Genomic DNA, 19,280 nt, shown 5'->3' with positions numbered 1-19,280 from the left:
AATGGTTTAAAATTTTGCTAACAGATTGAGAGCACTTTCGATTCAGTGAATGCTATTCAACTACGAAGCTCAAATTGAAGTTTATAAATTGTTTGCCTTTTGATTATACCTTCGAAGAGACTCCTATCGACGCTAATTAAGTCCATTCAATCAAATTTTGCCCTTGACATCGGGTTCAGTCAATGGCCATTGATAAGTACCAGGAGTATCAAATACATATCCATGATTCAACAAGAATTGCCTCAATGACTTTGGTCCTTTGGAACCGTATGGATATATGTCCAACTTCAAATTCTTGTCACCTTCAATAGCTTCTAATAACGGCGTGAATAATTTCCAAGAGACATCCAATTCATCATCTCTAACAAAATTTGCATGGTTTCCTTGGAAAACATCCCTAAGTAAAGACTCATAAGCTTCCGGAATCCAGAAATCTTTGGAGTAACGTTTCGAATAAGTCAAGTCCAAATCAGTCAAGGAAGTTTGAGTTGATACCCCAGGGATCTTTGAGTTGATCTTCAAGTAAATTGCTTCATCAGGTTGGATTCTGATAACCAATTCGTTTCTCAGGATATCTTTGAACATTCCTTTAGCAACAGGTTTGAATTGAATTCTCACTTCAACTTTACCTTCATCCAAAGCTTTACCAGCCCTCAAAACCATTGGTACACCATCCCATCTTTCATTGTGAATATTGACTGAAAATGCACAATAAGTGACACATTTGGAATCTTTAGAAACGGTATCATCATCAACATAAGCTGGTTTTTTACCATCTTCAGACTTTCCGTATTGACCAAGAATGATATCTTCGGTGCTTATAGCATCAAATGCTTTCAAAACTTTAACTTTTTCGTCTCTAACAGCTTCAGGGTCAAATGAGACTGGTCTTTCCATAGTCAACAAAGTTAAAACTTGCAATAAATGATTTTGCATAACATCTCTAATGATACCAATGTTATCAAAGTAACCACCTCTTCCCTCAGTTCCAAATGGTTCCTTAAAACTAATTTGTATTGATGAAATGAAATTTTTATTCCAAACACCACTAAAAATCTCGTTACCAAATCTTAAAACCAACAAGTTTTTAACCATTTCTTTACCTAAGTAATGATCAATTCTATAAATTTCATCTTCAGAGAATAATGGGGCAATTGACTTTTGAAGTTCTCTTGCCGACTCCAAATCATGACCAAATGGCTTTTCAATGACAACTCTGATAATTCCATGCTCTGCATAAACATTCTTCTTGATTTGTTCACAAACTTCAGTAAATTGAGAAGGTGGCAAAGCCAAATAGAATAACCTTTGTGGTTTATCTATGCCGTGTTGTTTTTCATACTGTTGGCACCTTTCTTCCAATTTCTTGTAACCTTCATCAGTATCATATTGGCCCCTAACATACGAAGTGAGTTTCAAGAAATCCTTCTTTGTTTGCTCATCACCACCTTTGAAATGTTGAGAAATCTTTGCATGAAACTTGTCTTCCAGCAAATCGGATCTAGCATAACCAATGATTTGGACATCATGACTCATTTGCTTTTCTCTAAACAATCCAAATAAAGCAGGGAAAGTCTTCTTAGCAGCCAAGTCACCACTGGCTCCAAAGACGACAATAGTAAAGTGTTTTCCAAAAGCAGTCATTGTATTGAGAGGGGATGGCGATATGTGTAATTGATCTCTAATAGGTATAAGTCAGTTGTGTCTGTATTCTTGTAAACTAGACAATCGATTGTGTACGATAGATGAGTGATTCTTCCTGAGTATCCAATTGAGTGAAAATGCTTTGGAATTGGAAAGAAAGAAAGAAAGTAATGGGATATATCTATTTAATTTTATAGTTGGAAAAGCAATCAATTTCAATTCTTTTATTTTTTTTTTTTTTTTCAAGGGAGAAAAATGAGAAATTGTCATCTTCTATTGTTGTTGTTGTTGTTGAACTTTTTGTGTTGCAATTTGAATCATTTTAATTTATTTATCCGGGAGGTGTATCGATGACAAATTAAAAAAAAAAAATAGCTATATATCCACATTAGCCGAAGAAAACCCAGCCCGTATACAACATAGTACCAGTTGCTTAACTGATACGATGACTCTAGAGTCTTGCACTGTACGTAATTATTATGAGGTTACTTTAGCATGAGTGGGAGAGATTTCTTTGGACATTGCAGTATAATCAGCGGAGATATTTTAAATCTAGAATTAGTGATATCTGGCTAATACACTTTCTCTCAATGGCATGATCACATCCCTAATAAGGGTCGTTAATGGACGAGAATGTCGAGCATGCTCGTAAGCGGAATATCACAACCAGCAATGACTTAAGTAGGAGTAGTTGAGCTCTGCATTGTGCAAATGTTACATCGAAGAGCAAAATTACATCACAGGCTGGAATTATAAGCTCAACAAAAATAAAACTTATTGCAGCACAGTTTTTCTTTGCAAGAGTACTTCACAAAACGGAACCAAACTAACAATATCAATGATTTGTAATAGATTACTTATTGCTCATCTTAGCAATCCTAGAAGCTCTTATAGACTTTGCATCACTGAAAAGTCTCTTACCTATTTCCTTTAGCAACATTCCTTATCGGAAATGATGGTTAATCACGTGAAAACCCAACTGTTTTTTTTTGTTTTTTTTCTCTTATTGTTCGCATTTCGTTCGTCCGAGGCCGCTTTCTCTCTTTTTCTTTCAGTTTGTCCGAAATACGGGGAAAGGAAATACACACACATACACTTAGTCAAATGGATCAATGGAACAACAATAACTTATTCCCCACTTTGCAAGAAAAACCGTTATCTCGCACGAAAGGGTCAAAGGGGCATATCTTTATGGTCGAGTGTCGAGTAAGGTTCTACAGATCAAGTTAAAAGCTGTAAGATAAGTGAAACAGTTTGTCGAAAATGATTGCAAAAGAGATATTTTAGATCTATCTATCAATCAATTTGTCTATCCATCTATACTTTATATACCATCTATATGCCCTCATTTTGCATATTTCGATCTTGCTCTTAATTTTGGTCCATTCAAATAAAATAATACTGGTATAGCGACCATTCCCGCACCAATGAATCCCAAAACACTAGAACCCCAAGCCACAGGAAACTTGTCAATTTTCAAATTATTAAACAACGCAGCGCCAAAAATTGGAAACACCGAGGCAATAGTCGATCTCACTAAATCATTTGACGCAAATACCGATGCAAGATACTCATGCTTGAATGATGCGCCCATATAATTGAACAATGTTTGAAACATTAAAAACACACCTGAAGTTGTCGTTGCAACTCCAAAAAGCGGACCAATCCAATGGGTATATGTCGTTGCCGACCAACCAAATATAAATAATCCTGCAGCAAATAAACATCCACCAACAATAGCAATGGGGATGAACACTTCGGGGTATACTGGTTGATTATTCAAAATTGGTTTAGTAAATTGATAATGCACAACCGGTAAGTATATCGATACCGCGATCAAAACCCCAATTATAATAGCCAAATATGAGACTCCCATTTCAATAATGGTGAACCCACGAACTTCAATAAAATAAATGGGAAATACCTCGAAAAACAAGTAAAGCACACTGTAAACCATGGCAATATAAATATCAATCAACAATACAACTGGCTCCAATATAGTAACTTCTATAGGACGCCAAAGCGCCTCGACCAAAATTTGATGCATCGTTCTCTCTTCATTCTCCAATAACCCCAAGGTAGTAATTCGATCATTACCAGTCCTAGCTCTCAATCTTTTCGCCTTCCTAGCAAGCAATGTAGGCGCATAGGTCTCAGGTAAGAAGAAAGTCAACAATGCCAATGAGAACCCAGATATGATCAATATAAACCAAAAACACCATCTCCAGCCAGCTTTAACTGACAATATAGCGCCAAAGAATGGACCCAAACTTGGCCCGCAAACAGCACCTATACTCCATAATGCCAACGACAAGGGCAAGTTCCAAAATTTCGTCACTTCCCCTACACTAGCACCACCAGTGGCCAAACACGGACTAGCGAAAAATCCACCAAGGAATCTAAGGATACAAAACCCAGCAATGTTGTCAACTAAAGCAGTAGGGATTTGTAATATGACAAATACAAGTAAAGTCAATGCATATATTGATGATCTACCCACTGCGGCATTTTCCGAGATTGGTGACCATAAGATGGGACCAATACCATAACCAAGAACAAATGTAAAGACACCCAATGTACCCACAACTTTCCCCACTGACAAATCATGTTGAAGTTGTTCCATACCTGGAGTATATACCGCCGATGCCATGTATACTGATGTAGTTAAGAATGCCACTTCAAATATGAAGAACCCCTTCTTGAAAAGTGTCCAATTACGAGGATCTTCTGGGTCATCGTCACCATCCCATTCAACAAATATGTAATTGCTGTTGCTGTACTTGTCATGGGGAACCACTGTCTTTTCACTTAGACTAGAATCAGATGAATCCGATGCAGCATTCATCTCCATCTCATCGCCAGATGGATCTTGTTGAACCTGGAGTGAATCTTGTTTAATATCTTTCAAATATTTATCTGGAATGACATAGTCTTCTTCTTCTTCAGGGTACTTGAAATACTTGTGTTTCGATAAATGGTAGATCAACCTACCACCAAAACTATCACGAATGAACTCCTTCATGGTGTGCAAAGTTTATAAATGACAATATATTTCTTTTAATGCTTTAGCTCAAACAGCCTTCTTGTTTGGAAAAGAAAAGGAAGCTTTTTACAGTTTAAATATACATTTCTCTAGATTGAATACCTTTGTAATCACATAGTAAAACAACAATGAGATGGGGTTTTGTTGCAATTTTTCGGTCTTGCCGTATGTAGCAAGCAAATTTAAGCCGCAAAATTTGACAAACATGAAAAAGTTTACTTTTGTGCAACTGTTATACTGTATGTAAAATAAAACCAATTTCTTAGTAAGCAACAACATACACACTGTTTAATACACTTTGTGATGAGGTAAATTAGCAGTGGAAAAAATTTACTCACACCTCCCTTTCCCCCCCCCATTCGTGGTTTTACAAAAGTTTCGGAACCGAAGGATATACATTGCGAGAAAGTCTGTGAAATTTCATTTGCTCCTTTCGTCAAGCTTCGTTCTGATTCTCTCACACCCCTGCATATTAAGTTTGCATATTTGATACTTCCGAGCACCGATATTTTTGAATATCTTGAGCGAAATACATATTGTGGCTGGGCAACGATAGCACAGGCTAATCTCCGCCGAAATCTTTACATATTTTTTACTACCGCATCCGAATAGATCTTCCACTGCCGATCTCTAGAGAAAACTTGGATTTTCAACTTCCGCAATTGTCCCTCATCCATAATGGAGACTCTGGAGTGAGACACAAACTGACTCATCCTAGAAGCATTACTAATGGGATACTTGATTTGACGTGACTTATATCCTTACTAGCTGGTTGCAATATACTTTGAAAGAAAAGCGCAATTCTTTTTCAAAAGCATTATAAATCACCGAACAAAGTTACCACTCTTGGATTATACCCGCACTTTACACAAAACGCAAGGGGATATGACACGTTATGCGACATTTAGCATAAGTGAATAGACTCTAAGATAGCTTTGCCGAAAAAAAAAAGGTTTTGTGTGATTTCGTGTTTGGGCCTACAACGATGCTCCTTAACTACTCATTATGAGGCCAACACGATACCCTACGAATGTATCTTACTCTATATACATGTTCCAAACAATGTTCCCTATTTAGTTTCAACTTTATTGCTTTCATTAGGTAAATCCTGCGGCGTCGAGTCGGTCAATTCAGCATCGAGCTCCTTCATTTGAGCTTCTTTTTCAGCTTCAGTTGCATCTCCTTGTTCTATCTCCTCCTTTTTCTTCTCCACTTTGGCCACTTGTTTCGTGTCAGGTAATTTCTTATTGGAGACAAACGGACAAGCCAATGTAGTTATAGCTGCTAAACCAATACACATGTAAAATACATTTTGAATCGACTTCATCATTTGTTCTTTGATAAATTTCTCAGTGGCTGGATCCAATGTCCTCAAAATTGCATTATTGGACATAAGGTTCGAAATGTCAATCGATTGTAATGATTGCTGAACTTCAGCACTGGCTTTGGGGATGTTTTTCTTGAAAAAGTTGTTCAAACTTGATGTATACACAGCATCAGATAACGTAGCAGCAATTGCTGATGATAAACACCTAGAGGCATTGATAAAGGTTGTTGTCATAATGGTACCACCTGGAGTCTTTGGTGCTTTGATTTGGGCAGACAACATAGCTGGCTGGAATTGGGAACCTGTTGCAGCACCCATGATGATTAATAGCCCAACTTGCTTGGAAAAGGGAGAGTCAACTCGCAACAAACTCAACAAACCAGCACCTATTGGTGCCAACACTCCTGAAAAAACACCCCACGGTTTGACATATTTTAGTTTTTGGATCGCACCTCCTGCAACAATTGATGATATCACAGTGGCAATGATGCTTGGAAGCAAGTGCAAACCAGCACCCATTGCACTTGAGTCACGAATGACTTGAAAATACACTGAAGCATAAATCATTGTAACAATGGATGCTGAATAAACACCCGATATCGAAAGTGCTGAGGCAATAATTTGTGGCGTCGTGATAACATCAGTGCCAATGATTTGGTTCTTGGAAAAACGGAAATTCCATATGGCAAAGATGATCAACAATACCGGACCAAGTACGAAGCACGAGATAACAGCACCTGAATTCCATGGAAAATCTGATGAACCAAATGTGATTGCCAACAAAAGAATAACACTCCCCGAAATGAAGAAAAAAGTACCAATGTAATCAAACTGTTTCAACTCTTCCCAAATATCGACTTTGGGTAATGGAGGGCGGAAAGAGTACAAAAACACTGCCAAAGCAAATCCTCCAACTGGTAAATTGATGTAAAACGACCATCTCCAAGTAACATGCGTGGTGAAAGCACCGCCAATCAATGGACCCAAAACTGATGCAACAGCAAATGTCACAGACAAGATTGTCATACCAAGAGGTCTTTTGTCTATTGGCACCACTTCGGAAAGAATAACAAATGCTAAACCTTGTATACCAGCACCACCAACACCAGCAAGTACTCTACCACCAATCAAGACATTCATTGATGAAGCCAATGCACACATTAAAGAGCCTGCTTCAAAAATGACAATAGCAACAACCATTGACCATTTTCTACCAAATATGATTGATAATTTACCATATGGTTGGATAAACACCGCCATCGTCAACAAAAAACCTGACGATAACCAACCAACATTTTCAAATGCATCGAATTTGTTCCCCACTGTGGATAAAATTGTTGCAACAATGGTTTGATCCAATGCAAACAAGAATAAACAAAGAAACAATGAAACAAAACATAAAGCTAACCGTGGACCGTGAATGTATTGATCTTCACGTAGTGTACCATCACCTGCATCTGATTCTTTGAAGTGACCATGACGCGAGCCAACAGAAGATTGGTCTTCAAGATCTTCAGGTAGTTGTTGTGGTTGTTGTGGCTGTTGCTGTTGCAGCGGCTGTGGGATATCATCAGTGTTGCCGTTGGTGAAAGGTTGCGGTAATCCACTAAAGTCAGTGGATTTAACACTAGAAGTGGCTGAATTAACTTGTTTCTTACTCATTTTGATGAGAGTACTAGTGATCTCAAGTGTTTATAGTCCAGTGAGTAAAGAAAACAAAGATAGAAAGAGACTAGATTGGAAAGCTTTTTGAGTGCTATTTATACAGTCAAAGTTGAAAGTTGTAAATGGGTGTAAATTGCGTTAAAAACAATAAATAAAAGCAATATGAATGTATTACACAAAAAATTTTGCAACTCAGTGAAATGTTATCACTAGATATACGTAGTAAAGGTTATAAACGGAATTAACAGATACATTCAGTAAACCAAATGCAACACTTTGCAAAAAGTTGCAGCCAATGGCATCAAAGAATAGAAAAGAAAAAATCACAACAAGCAATGACACTACTACTCTATCACCTAAATTGCATACGCCTGACCATCAGGTGTTTTTGTCAAGTGCTTTACGTTTACTGTTAGAGAGAAGTAATCCATAAAATACGGAATTAAAGAAGTTTGATGTGATTTATGGATGCTTTGTTTGTGTAAATAAAAGGCTGTCATATAGATGTGTGCGGCGTGTCATTTTTCCATTTCCTGATATGTAAATAAATGCGAGAAGTTAGGAGTTAAGCGTAAACGCCGCACTCACAAAAAGAAATCCAGATCTCAAAGAAAGAAAAGGCTCTTCAAAAAGGAACTGAATACATCATTATCTTCTCGTAAGGATGGTGTTGACACTAATGTTTTCTTCGAATCCCATACTCCTGTTCTTCCAATTATGACACTGCAATTAGAACAGTCTCACCTTAAACCATACCCACTATTACTACTGTACTTGTAACTTGACTTATTTTCTTTCATCTTTTCTTGGTACAATACAAGCGGCATTAGTCGTGGTGCAAAAATGGCGAGAGCGCTGTCGCATGGAACATCCAATACCTATTCTAACGCCAAAATCGCACAAACACCCTGTAATAAACCAAATGTACGGCATTCTTTATCGGAACCGTGACATATTTGTTATATTCGACCAATAATATATTGAAAAAAAAAAAGGTGAATCACAATACCTATTATCCCTTTCCTATGCACACAAATTCTATAAACAAAATTTTCGTAACCTCTTCTTCGACTCCTTCATGGAACAGACTTTTTTGGAACCGTGGGCACAATCGAAAACCTCTTTTCATTAAATGCCAATCCCATTTGTTGAACATTCTTTTGATTTTCCGGCTTGGTTTCCACAAACCAATCCATATCTTCTCGATAAGTATACAAGGCATACTTGGTTCCATAAGGGTTGGTCTCCAACTTGTACAATGAATGAAGTGGCACATCCAATTGAACAATATCAGAGGGTTGCAAATTGAGGAAATATCCAATTAGAATCCGAAGCACAACACGATGACTGATAATTAGTAAATGATCAGTAGTACGTTCGATTTCAGTGATTAATGGACGTAATCGAGTCAATACATCCAAATAACTTTCTCCTCCAACACCAGGGTATCGATAACTCAATTTATTCTCCAATCGCAGTTCAAATTCTCTGGGGTACTTATCTTGAATTTCTTCATATGTCATTCCTTCACATTTACCAGCACCAATTTCATTCAACATACGCATTTGCTTGACAGAATACAATTGCTCATTGAAATATACCCCCGATTCAACAGCACGATGCAACATTGAAGTCCAAACGCAGAAATTAGGCTCAGTGGGGAGTGCAGCAACATCCTCTGGATCAAACATTGAATTGTATTTGAGTTCCAAACGAGTGGAGAATCTTTCCAATTGTTGTTTGCGAAACTCTTCACGTTGGAAATTCATAAATTTGGCCAATGCTTTAGCAAATTTCTTTCCGCGTCTAGTTAAATGCGAATCTCCACCAATTCTACCGCTGACATTGTCTCTACTTTCACCATGACGAGTAAGCCAAATTTGACGTTCACAAAGATTGAAATTGAGCAAGAAATACACCGTTTGTGATGAAAGGAAACCTTGGATATTGAAACTAACAACTTTCTTTCCCACATCAATCATCTTGACGTATTGGAAACCGGGAATTTGCTCCTCTTCTTCGTCAATACTTTCGTAAGCCTTTTCGTAGTTATGTAGTCTACCAACGAAATCTTTCAAAGCCAACTCTGGATCCATATTTTTGTAATCAGGACCACTTAATTTCAAACGGATATTGCTTTCAATAATTGCTGGGTCACTGCAAATACTCTCCAAAAACAACACCTTCAACTCCCCATTACTTCTTTCTTGGATCCTCTTGAGTACTTTTTTTCTTCTATGCTTGGTAGAGTTTGTTGCATCAAATATACCGACCGAGCCACTTCCATTGATTACATAGTCCAATAACATGTCCAAAGTATCCATGGCCCATTTCTCTCTCAAGGCAGTACTTGCTTTGTTATTTGGATTAAAGAAGGATGCGTCATGCTCAGTGGTTTTTGCCTTTTTCACCTCACTCATGCCTCCAGTAACAGCTCCTTGGACCGGTGATTGCGCTTCTGAATTTGGATGAGAATCAGGCAATGGATTTTGCTCAGGTCCAGCATTCAATTTACTCTTACGCCTGGTATTACCAACGTTGAATACACGACAATCGTGTTGAAGCCAGTTGAGATATCGTGTGAGTTTATTAGTAATATATGATTTCCCTCTTGCTGGTAACCCAACCATAACAATAACAAGTTTTGACCCAACATCAACAGAAGCAATTTTACCATCTGGTGACGTCTTTGACTTTGTTTGTCCGGGAATGTTTAAAGTGTATGTTTTTCTTGATGAGACTGGTGGCTTGGCAGTTAAAAGCAAATTCTTTAATTGTTCAATTGAAGGAGTTTTTTCAAATTCTTCCTTCATGTGCGGAGGCACATCTTTCAACAAGTGTGAGAAGTCTTTGGTTAAATTAATTTCTGCCTTTTTGTCGGCTTGTTTTTGTTTCTGTTGTTCCATTTCAATCTCCAATAGTCTTTTTTCTCTATCATCCATCAGTGGTGCAGACTTTTCCTGCTGGTTCTTGTTGTTATCATTGTCTTCGGAAATCTTCACAGTAGGCTTTGCTTTTGTTCTTGGTACTGATTCTGGTGCTGGTTCTGGTGCTGGTACTGGTTCTAGTTCTAATTTTGACTCTGGTTTTGGCTCTGGCTCATTCTCAGTTAGATGAGAATGAGGAGCATTTACCTCTGCGGATTCCGCAGGTACATACGAAGGTCTTCTGATAGCATATTTGACAGTTGCTGATTGAGTGCCCACCATTGAGGCTGCCCTATGAGCGGCAGAATTTCTTGCTTCCTTCAAGGATTCTGTCTCTGAAAGAGACTGATTGTCGGCCAAGTCCGTCAAATTCAAATGAGAAATATTTCTGGCCTTTTGCATCTGTTCTGTTTCACCACTATTTTGGTTACCATTATCGTCAGAGTTGGACTGTTCTCTAGTGATGGGTGATCCCACATACGACACAAATGGCGTATCAGTCAAAGGTCTGTTGTTAAACTCAGGTAGGAATGAATTGACCGAATTGTTTGATTCAGACGGCTCTAGTAGTTGCGAGTCCAATGATTTTGTTAACGCCAATTTTTCACCTCCATAACTGTGCCTGTTTCTGCTACCGACTCTTTTGTTTAATGAAGTTGTAGATACACTTGGCGACACACTTGATGGAGAAGGGGAAATACTTGTCATAAAAGTAGCATGGTTTTGTGGTTGCAAGTAATCGTAACCACTCCTACTCAATTTCAGTTTGCCCCCTGCACCACCCTTGAAATCAGGTCGACGCAAAACAACATCACCAGCATTGTATTTAGCCCGAAGAGCAGATTCACGTCTCTCCCCTTCGTTGTCACTATTTTCATTCTCCGAGTTATCTATTGATCCACTTGATGACGACGGTGATGGCGAGGAAGATTGATTATCCACTGGTGATGAGTTTGCCGAATGCAAGTTGGAAAAAGACACCTTTTTCGAATTAGATCTTTGATGAGCCAACTCGGCGTTGCTTATTGAATGCGATTTCTTGCGATTTGTGTTTAATGGCGAGTAGGGTCTTGTGGGTGAAGGGGTTGCCGTATGCTGTTGACTAGGCGACTCAGTTTCGCCACGTGCTTCTGATTTTGGTGATTGACTTGGTTGTTTGAAGTTTGCTGCAATCAAGTTGCGTATTGATTCGTGATGCTGATTGTTTGGGTTGTTCATTACTTTGAATGAAAATGTTGTTGTTGATGTTGATGATGATGTCAGAATCAGTTTTTCCTTGCGGTCTTTTCGATTCTGATGTGGAGAGGTAGATCTGTGACTGCTTAGGTTTGCTTGCTCTAACCAAAATCCGTAAAGTTAATGGAGTAGTTGTGGTGGTTCTATGCCAACGGATTTGATATACCCAAGATATGCTGATGCGCTCAAAAGAAGATAGCTACCGATTGTTGGAATCAAAAATGTGTGTTGCCTTTCCAATTTGTATTTTGTTTTGTTTTTTTTCCTTTCGATGCGAAAAAGATGATAAATTGATTCAATGCTAATGGTTGGAATAAAGGGAGTAAAACAATTTGATGAAGTGGTTACCCTGGGAATTGAGTGATAGAATAGTAAATGAGTAGAGAAGTTTGTCTATGTTAATGGAGTCTAATCGGCACTTTCGAGATGAGGGGTGCAGCTTTGTTGGGTAGTGCCTATTTCACAAGGTATCGGAGTTTTTTTTTTTTTTGCTTTTCTTGTTGTGCTCCAATTTAGATAAGGGGGGGGGGGGCGAAGAAGAAAGTGTGTGTGTGTGTGTTATGGTCGCGCACGCAATTAATCCGGCACAGTCCCGGAGCAGCGAGGGTTTTGAGTGAGGGAAGGGGAGCCGGTGTAACAATCGATGCGCGATTTTTATTTTTTCTTCTGTAGTAAGCAGATGCCGTCTCTACCAACACTTGTGCTTTTATTCGGTATCAACCGCGATTTAGATGCTGCATTAATCTCCCCCTCAACCTTCCCCTCTCTCCCTCTCTCTTTCTTAGTGCCGACCCCTCTGCAACTGAAATGTCAGTGGTTTATCGATTGACAAGGGAATAACCAATTCGACAGCTTTGGTGTCAACTGAAAGGGCTAATTTCAACAAGGTACACACGTGCAGACAAAAGTGGTCTCGACTACAAGACGGTGTGCAAGCAAGAGACCACAGTTTTAAACAATCTACATAATCCACCAAATTTCGGGGTGTCGACCAACATCTTCTTTGAGTGGAGGGAGAACGGACTGGTGTAGGTTGCGTTTAACAAGGGTTGGTGGTCGATGCATGCAATGATGAGATATGTGACCCATAAAAGCTCACTTGAATATAAGCTATAATTACTATTGCACTACATTGCTTCATAGAAACTTTGCAATCCACTTAATGTGTGGTAGCTTGGGGGAAAGAGATAGTACTCTATAAGCTTGTATAATCACGTTCTACTATAACCTGATGATACAATGTATGTGATCTATTTTGCAACCGAAATGTAAGAAGTCAAGTCATTTGATCCAAGCATTGAAATGAATGACTGTGATAATCATTTATTCTCTTGTTCTTTTTGTTTATCTTTCAAACAAGAAAAAAAAAAAATGAGGGGTAAGAATTGAGAGTATGGCTACAATAATCCAAAACATGAGATAAATGAATCTCGTTCATGGAAAAGTATGAGGTTTGCATCACACAGTGGAGAAGTGAGATTGACCACTGAATTGAATTTCTCCAGTGTCGTATATGTTGCATGTACTAATATCATATCTACCTGTTCTACGGTTGTATTATGATGATGGATGTAATATGAATTTAAAGTTTTTGGTAATTTCAAAATGACCCATATCACCTTTTTATCGTAAATTTATATATTTATATATATATATATATATATATCTTATAGTGTGGTAGTAGTAATAAAGTTTGTCTAGATTCACTAAAAGCTTCAAAATATAATATCTGTTCATACGTACACTCACTCATACACAAAATGATCGTTTTCTTTTCATAGGGGTTTGTTAGTCTCACAAAAGCAGTAGTGTACAATTGTACAAAAATGTAGTAGTTTAAAAAAACAGAGTCACATACACACCACACTATACTACAATACGATACAAGATTACATTGTACACTCATAATAGACTTGATTGTGCTATTCAAAGTACTATTAATAAAGTAATGGATACACTCGATGTACATATATGTAAGGGAATAAGAGACATCTACATATGAAATGTTACATTTGCCAATAGTAAAGCACTTTACGCTGTTTGAAATCAAAAGACCTTTTTGTTATTTGGGGTTTTAACTTTATTTTATTATTTTATTTATTTTTATTTTTTATTTTTTATTTTTTATTTTTTATTTTATTTATTTTATTCTTATAAAATCAATTTACGTAAGAAAAAGTCGATCATGATGCAGACAGACACACACAAACCGGTGTGTGTGTATGTTATGTGAGTGTGGTTGTCTCAGATCCAATTGTGTTTTCTTTTTTTTTTTTTTATGTTTTTGCCACAGAGGATGTACGTTATATTAAGTTCAATACGAAGCTGTTCTGTTGTTTTGGTCCCTAACTCATATTGGTAGACTACAGTTGCAACACTTGCTTTTGAAAAAAGTGTATTTGCTTTAATAGATCAAGAATTTTCTACCAAATAAATGCATTCTTTCGTTAAAACTAAAACTAAATTTGAACTTTGCCTCTATTGTCTTGTCTCTTTTGTGTGTACACAATATTTGTTATGTTATTGTGATTGTTATATTTTATCCACAGGTACACACACCCCATTGTTATAATATAAAAGCAAGAACCAAACGTATTATTTAAAATTGTACATTTTCATGTATATTACGTAAATAGGTTGACATTTACCACAACAACAACAACAACAACAACAACAACAACAACACACAAGATCAACCACACAATTTCAACTCAATTGCACTTGCACCCCCCATCCAACCCCACTTCTGTCTATCCTTCCCCTCTCTCACTCTCACTCTCACTTTCAACTAAAGGTGGGGGTGACAAATCAGTCTATTGCTCAGCAGTGTAACTGATTCCTACCCTTTTGTAAAGTAATTAGCTTTTACTTTTTTTTTTTAACCAAAAGTACACTACTTTTATTTGAGATAACATAAAAAAAGACAATGGTATTATTTTATATTGTGTACATATACAAAAATACACAATAACCCACCCATACATACCAATTATCATATGTTTTATTAATATATATATATATATATATATATATTTATAAGAGAGTACTAGAGATTCCTAAATCAGAATTGCTCTCATAACTAAAAACATTTTACTTCTTCATCTGACCAACTGTCATACAACTGACTTCATCAAGAGTACTCAGAGCAACGCACATTAAGAGAAGAGAAGAGTAAAACTATTAAAAGACCTAAATAAAGTAGTACAATTTATATTTTGGTTATCATAGTTTTTTTGAAACCCCGAACACGCACATTGATAAGACAGCACCACACCCCCACACCAAACACCGTACACCACACACCTTACAATATACACCATTTATCGTACAACATACACTTTACTCACTGTTGAATAACAACCACTCCAGCCACCAATATTACTTTCACAAAGGTTCCAATTGTTGCTTTGCTTTTCTCTACTCATACTGCACAAGCACGTACATAAGCACACATATAGGACTACTAATCACTTTTTGGTTGTTTTTTTTTTTAGACCCACAGCCCAACCTACGAAATAGACCAATAGAATTCAATACACACAAACTACTGTTTTGATTTTGCAACACGGTATTGCCAAACTAAGAAAAACCTTCGACCCACAAGCTTTCAAGTTCAACCTTTCCACAGCCAAATCATTTAGAGAAAACGCAGCATGTCACTGGGCTATCAATCACTATTTGGTAATTACAACCGCAACTACCACCACAATTATGCTAGGCCGTTTGTTGCTAACAATGGCAAAAGTTCAAACTCTACGGATAGAGATGCTAATGGTGTCAAGATTGATGACTTAGAGGCAATGCAAACCTCCAATATTCAAGCATTTAGTGATATTCAGTCGTCATCGTCATCATTATCCACACACGGTATTGCAAATGATTTAGATCCAAAACAAACAGCAACAGCGCATCATTTTTCAAACTTGTCACCAACTTCGAATGAGTCTAATATAACTAACATGTCTGACACTTTTCAATTGAATGATGAAACCTTCTTCAAGAGCAACTACATGATAAATGCATACAATCTCGAAGCTGATGCGCACTTGCAATCTCCTGGGTTGCATGCCGATTTCAAATTGCAACCACTGAAACTATTCAACACTTCGAATTTAGATGTCGATTTGCCACAACAGGAGGAGCTTTATCACTACCAAGGCTATTACAATGGTAAACAGCAACGTCATAACTCAGCACCAAGCTTTATGCAACATCATCAATACTTGACAGATTTGTCCTTTGGCACCACTGCCACAACAAATGATTTGAACTATAAACACAATCATGAAGAAGAAGTTGCGAGTAACGTGTCAACAAATTCCTTAAATCAATATTTTGCCACTCCAAACTCATCAATAAGCTCGGCTTCATCATCCACATCACATGCCCTTGCTGCTGGCTCAGCCATGGGTATTGACAAACAAATGGCAACTGAAGGTAACAACCTCAACACAGGCTCATTGCAAACACAATTAGCAGCACAGGCACCACCAAATGTCAATACCACTACAGTAAGACACACTAGACAATACTCAAATACAGTACCAATTGACCAGTTGACCTCGTTGACTTTGCGAACACCCAGTACCAGTCTGCAACTGGGTCCATCTCGCAAAAGATCGCTAAGCTCGATAGACCACGCACAACAACAACAACAACAACAACAACAATTGACCAACTTGCCACAACCTGATTTCAATCAACATTTCGCAAAAAATGGGAACCATTCACCATTTTCAACCGACCCATCCACAAGTTTGATCAACCTAGATGCTAATACTATAGCTTCTTCTGCGGCCACAGCTGCAGCAGTATGTGCTGACTCAATTGCTGATTTGAATACTTCATTCACTGGGCTTGACAATACAAGTTCCTTTGATCAACAACAAGGGACCATCAATCCACGCCAACTATTTACTACTAAATTGACCACATCATTCAGTTCCCCGAGTTTATCATCAATGTTTGGCATAAAGAGGAATAACCTTCAGCGTTTGCCACAAAATACCGTGGTTACACAACAGCATCTACGAGAGTCACTTGTCCTGCCAAATGATGTACAAGGCATGTCGCCTATGAACCAATTGGAGCATTCAGTATTTCCTACACCACACAATCGTAGCTTATCAACATCATACTATGATTTCAAAACCAATGCAGACTTACATGGAGGTGGCACTGCAAGTGAATCCTTTAATGTCGATCTTGTGGGTGCAGAGTTGGATATATCAGAAGCCTTCAAGTCTGCGTATCCAAATAGAGGTGGCACTCACATTTCCAATGGATATATTGGCAAGAACCGATCACACTCTCACACCAATGGATTGCATAGTAGTAGACAAGGCAACACACGAAGGAATTCATTACAAATGTCCTCCAAGGGGAAACAATTTGCTGGACCTTCACCCCAGCAACAAATCCATTTCGCTCATGCAGTTTCACAACAATTGGATGAATTGAAGGAGCAACAATCAAGTGGAGATGACATTCAACAACAAATGAAACAACAGCCATTTACTGGAAATGTTGCTTCGTTGCAACTTTCTCCCACCAGCACATCCACAATACCATCAACGTATGACGAAATCAAGGAAGGAGAAGGCTCAGTTGTCGTCACACAACTAACTCAACAAAAGCACAAGAGGAGAAAGAGTTCAGTATCCAAATCCAGTATTCAAGCACAGCAACTGTTAATTCAAGATCAATTGGATAAGGAGTTTGAAAATCAAGAAGAACAAGGATTATTTAACAAAAACACTTCCACCTCCAAGTCATTGTCTCCCACTAATCTTACTCAAGTGAATCCATCAAAACAGAGTATGCATAGTGTTACCAAACCAAACAAGCGAGCAAGTACCACTGCAACCACGGCCGCATCGGCTAATTTACAAGAACTTGACCCCAAAGGTTTACTCTCAGCTCCAGTTGTCCAAAATGAAAATGGATGTTTCTCATGCCCTGAATGTGACAAGGAGTTTAAACGCACTGAACATCTCAAGCGTCACATTCGATCAGTACATTCCAACATTAGACCGTATCATTGTCATTATTGCGAACGCAAGTTTTCGCGACTGGATAATTTGGCACAGCATATCAAGACTCATTATAAAGTTGATGGAATGGGGAACACTAATATTGTTTATGGTGATGTGACTACGCTTCATCGTAGGGAAAAGAATAAACCGAAGAAAAAGAAGAAGCAAAGTGCTCTATAGATGATGAATGAGAATGACGCTGATCATGGTGGTTGAGCTGGCTCAACCAATTTTTGAATGTTGAAAGGTGGTAACAAGGAAGCTGATTCTGTTCATTCCAACCAGTATTCTATGGCTAATGTCAAATAACAGTGATGACGAGTAAATGTATTGTTGATATAATTTATACATCTTTAAATACATCTTTTAAACAAATTGTCACGACTTTTGAACCTCTGATCCCATCTCATGACCAAAAAAGACTCACCAAGAGACACCAAAAGACAACAACACAAAATGAGAAGACAAGGTGAGCGTACATTAGAGATCAATTGAGAGCATGATCAAGAACACAACTTGCTATCATCAAGCAAGATCCAAATGATAAAACCAAAAACGGCGTAACAGCGAAATGAAACCAATCAACCTAAAAAAACCAACACCAGCAGCAACTACCAATAACAATCTACAACAATTTTTCCTCTTCTTTTCATATTCTTTCTTCAATTAAAAAAAGTAACCATGATATCAATAGCAAAAGTAAATGCAAATTTCTTCCCTTTTTTTTTATGATTTGATGTGAAATCCAAAGATTTGTACCGGTCCAACTATAACTGTGCACATCTTCGTATGAAATTAGTAAATGGAATGAACAACCACCAATAAATGTCAGCAAGGCAAATGTGCAAGTGTGCAAAGTGTGATAATGTAAGAATACCAAAAGACTGATCAAAAAACCAGCTGCAGTATCACCACCATCAACTGTTTTGTCAACCTTTTTAGTCGAAATGTAAGTGTTGAGAACAGCAACGGGAGCAAAATGTGTCTTTTTTAGGGGTTCTATTTTTTCTAAAGGGTTTTATCAATTTTCTGGGTATGTACGAGTTCACCTCCACAAAGGGGGGCCACCTCGCACCTTTTTTTCTTAGTAATTTTGTAATATTTTTAGTTTTTTTTTAACAGTTTTCTCTTTATCATAAATAATAGCGTAAACTTAGCATCGTCAGCATCGTCAGCGTCGTCAGCGTAGTCAGCGTCGTCAGTATTGTTAGCGTCTCATCAAAGCTTAAGGGGGTTGAAAATACGCTTATACGAATGAGTGATCGCTTTAAAATTCAGTTAATGCTCAAATGTAAGGTTGTATTCCAATTTCAATCTTGGGTGGTGGTAAAGAAAAGAGGAAAAGTGTTGCAAACGCCGTTTTTCTCGATCTTCGTCTCTGCATTCATACTGTGAAGTCAACA

The 19,280-nt window shown here is 37.8% G+C and overlaps 5 protein-coding genes across 5 annotated transcripts; 1 reads left to right on the top strand and 4 right to left on the bottom strand. All coding sequences in view use genetic code 12, as the record gives it.

The window, feature by feature from the left end:
- Positions 1-150: 150 nt before the first annotated feature.
- Positions 151-1,644, bottom strand: ZWF1 (glucose-6-phosphate dehydrogenase; the record flags this gene model as incomplete). Its single annotated transcript, XM_036807538.1, has 1 exon — positions 151-1,644. The coding sequence occupies one exon, from the start codon at positions 1,642-1,644 to the stop codon at positions 151-153; it is 1,494 nt and encodes a 497-aa protein (XP_036664365.1).
- A 1,345-nt stretch (positions 1,645-2,989) lies between these two features.
- On the bottom strand, positions 2,990-4,666 carry CPAR2_301760 (MFS transporter; the record flags this gene model as incomplete). Its single annotated transcript, XM_036807537.1, has 1 exon — positions 2,990-4,666. One exon carries the CDS (start codon positions 4,664-4,666, stop codon positions 2,990-2,992), a length of 1,677 nt encoding a protein of 558 aa, XP_036664364.1.
- A 1,090-nt stretch (positions 4,667-5,756) lies between these two features.
- CPAR2_301750 (MDR family MFS transporter) lies at positions 5,757-7,676 on the bottom strand (the record flags this gene model as incomplete). Its single annotated transcript, XM_036807536.1, has 1 exon — positions 5,757-7,676. One exon carries the CDS (start codon positions 7,674-7,676, stop codon positions 5,757-5,759), a length of 1,920 nt encoding a protein of 639 aa, XP_036664363.1.
- A 1,079-nt stretch (positions 7,677-8,755) lies between these two features.
- On the bottom strand, positions 8,756-11,824 carry PFK26 (Pfk26p; the record flags this gene model as incomplete). Its single annotated transcript, XM_036807535.1, has 1 exon — positions 8,756-11,824. The coding sequence occupies one exon, from the start codon at positions 11,822-11,824 to the stop codon at positions 8,756-8,758; it is 3,069 nt and encodes a 1,022-aa protein (XP_036664362.1).
- Positions 11,825-15,495: 3,671 nt separating this feature from the next.
- On the top strand, positions 15,496-18,057 carry MSN4 (stress-responsive transcriptional activator; the record flags this gene model as incomplete). Its single annotated transcript, XM_036807533.1, has 1 exon — positions 15,496-18,057. One exon carries the CDS (start codon positions 15,496-15,498, stop codon positions 18,055-18,057), a length of 2,562 nt encoding a protein of 853 aa, XP_036664361.1.
- Between the last annotated feature and the right edge of the window lie 1,223 nt (positions 18,058-19,280).

This window comes from Candida parapsilosis, contig 005806, assembly GCF_000182765.1.
Source record: "Candida parapsilosis strain CDC317 annotated contig 005806".
Classification (NCBI taxonomy): Eukaryota; Fungi; Ascomycota; class Pichiomycetes; order Serinales; family Debaryomycetaceae; genus Lodderomyces; species Lodderomyces parapsilosis.
This window is presented reverse-complemented; position numbering and strand designations above follow the sequence as displayed.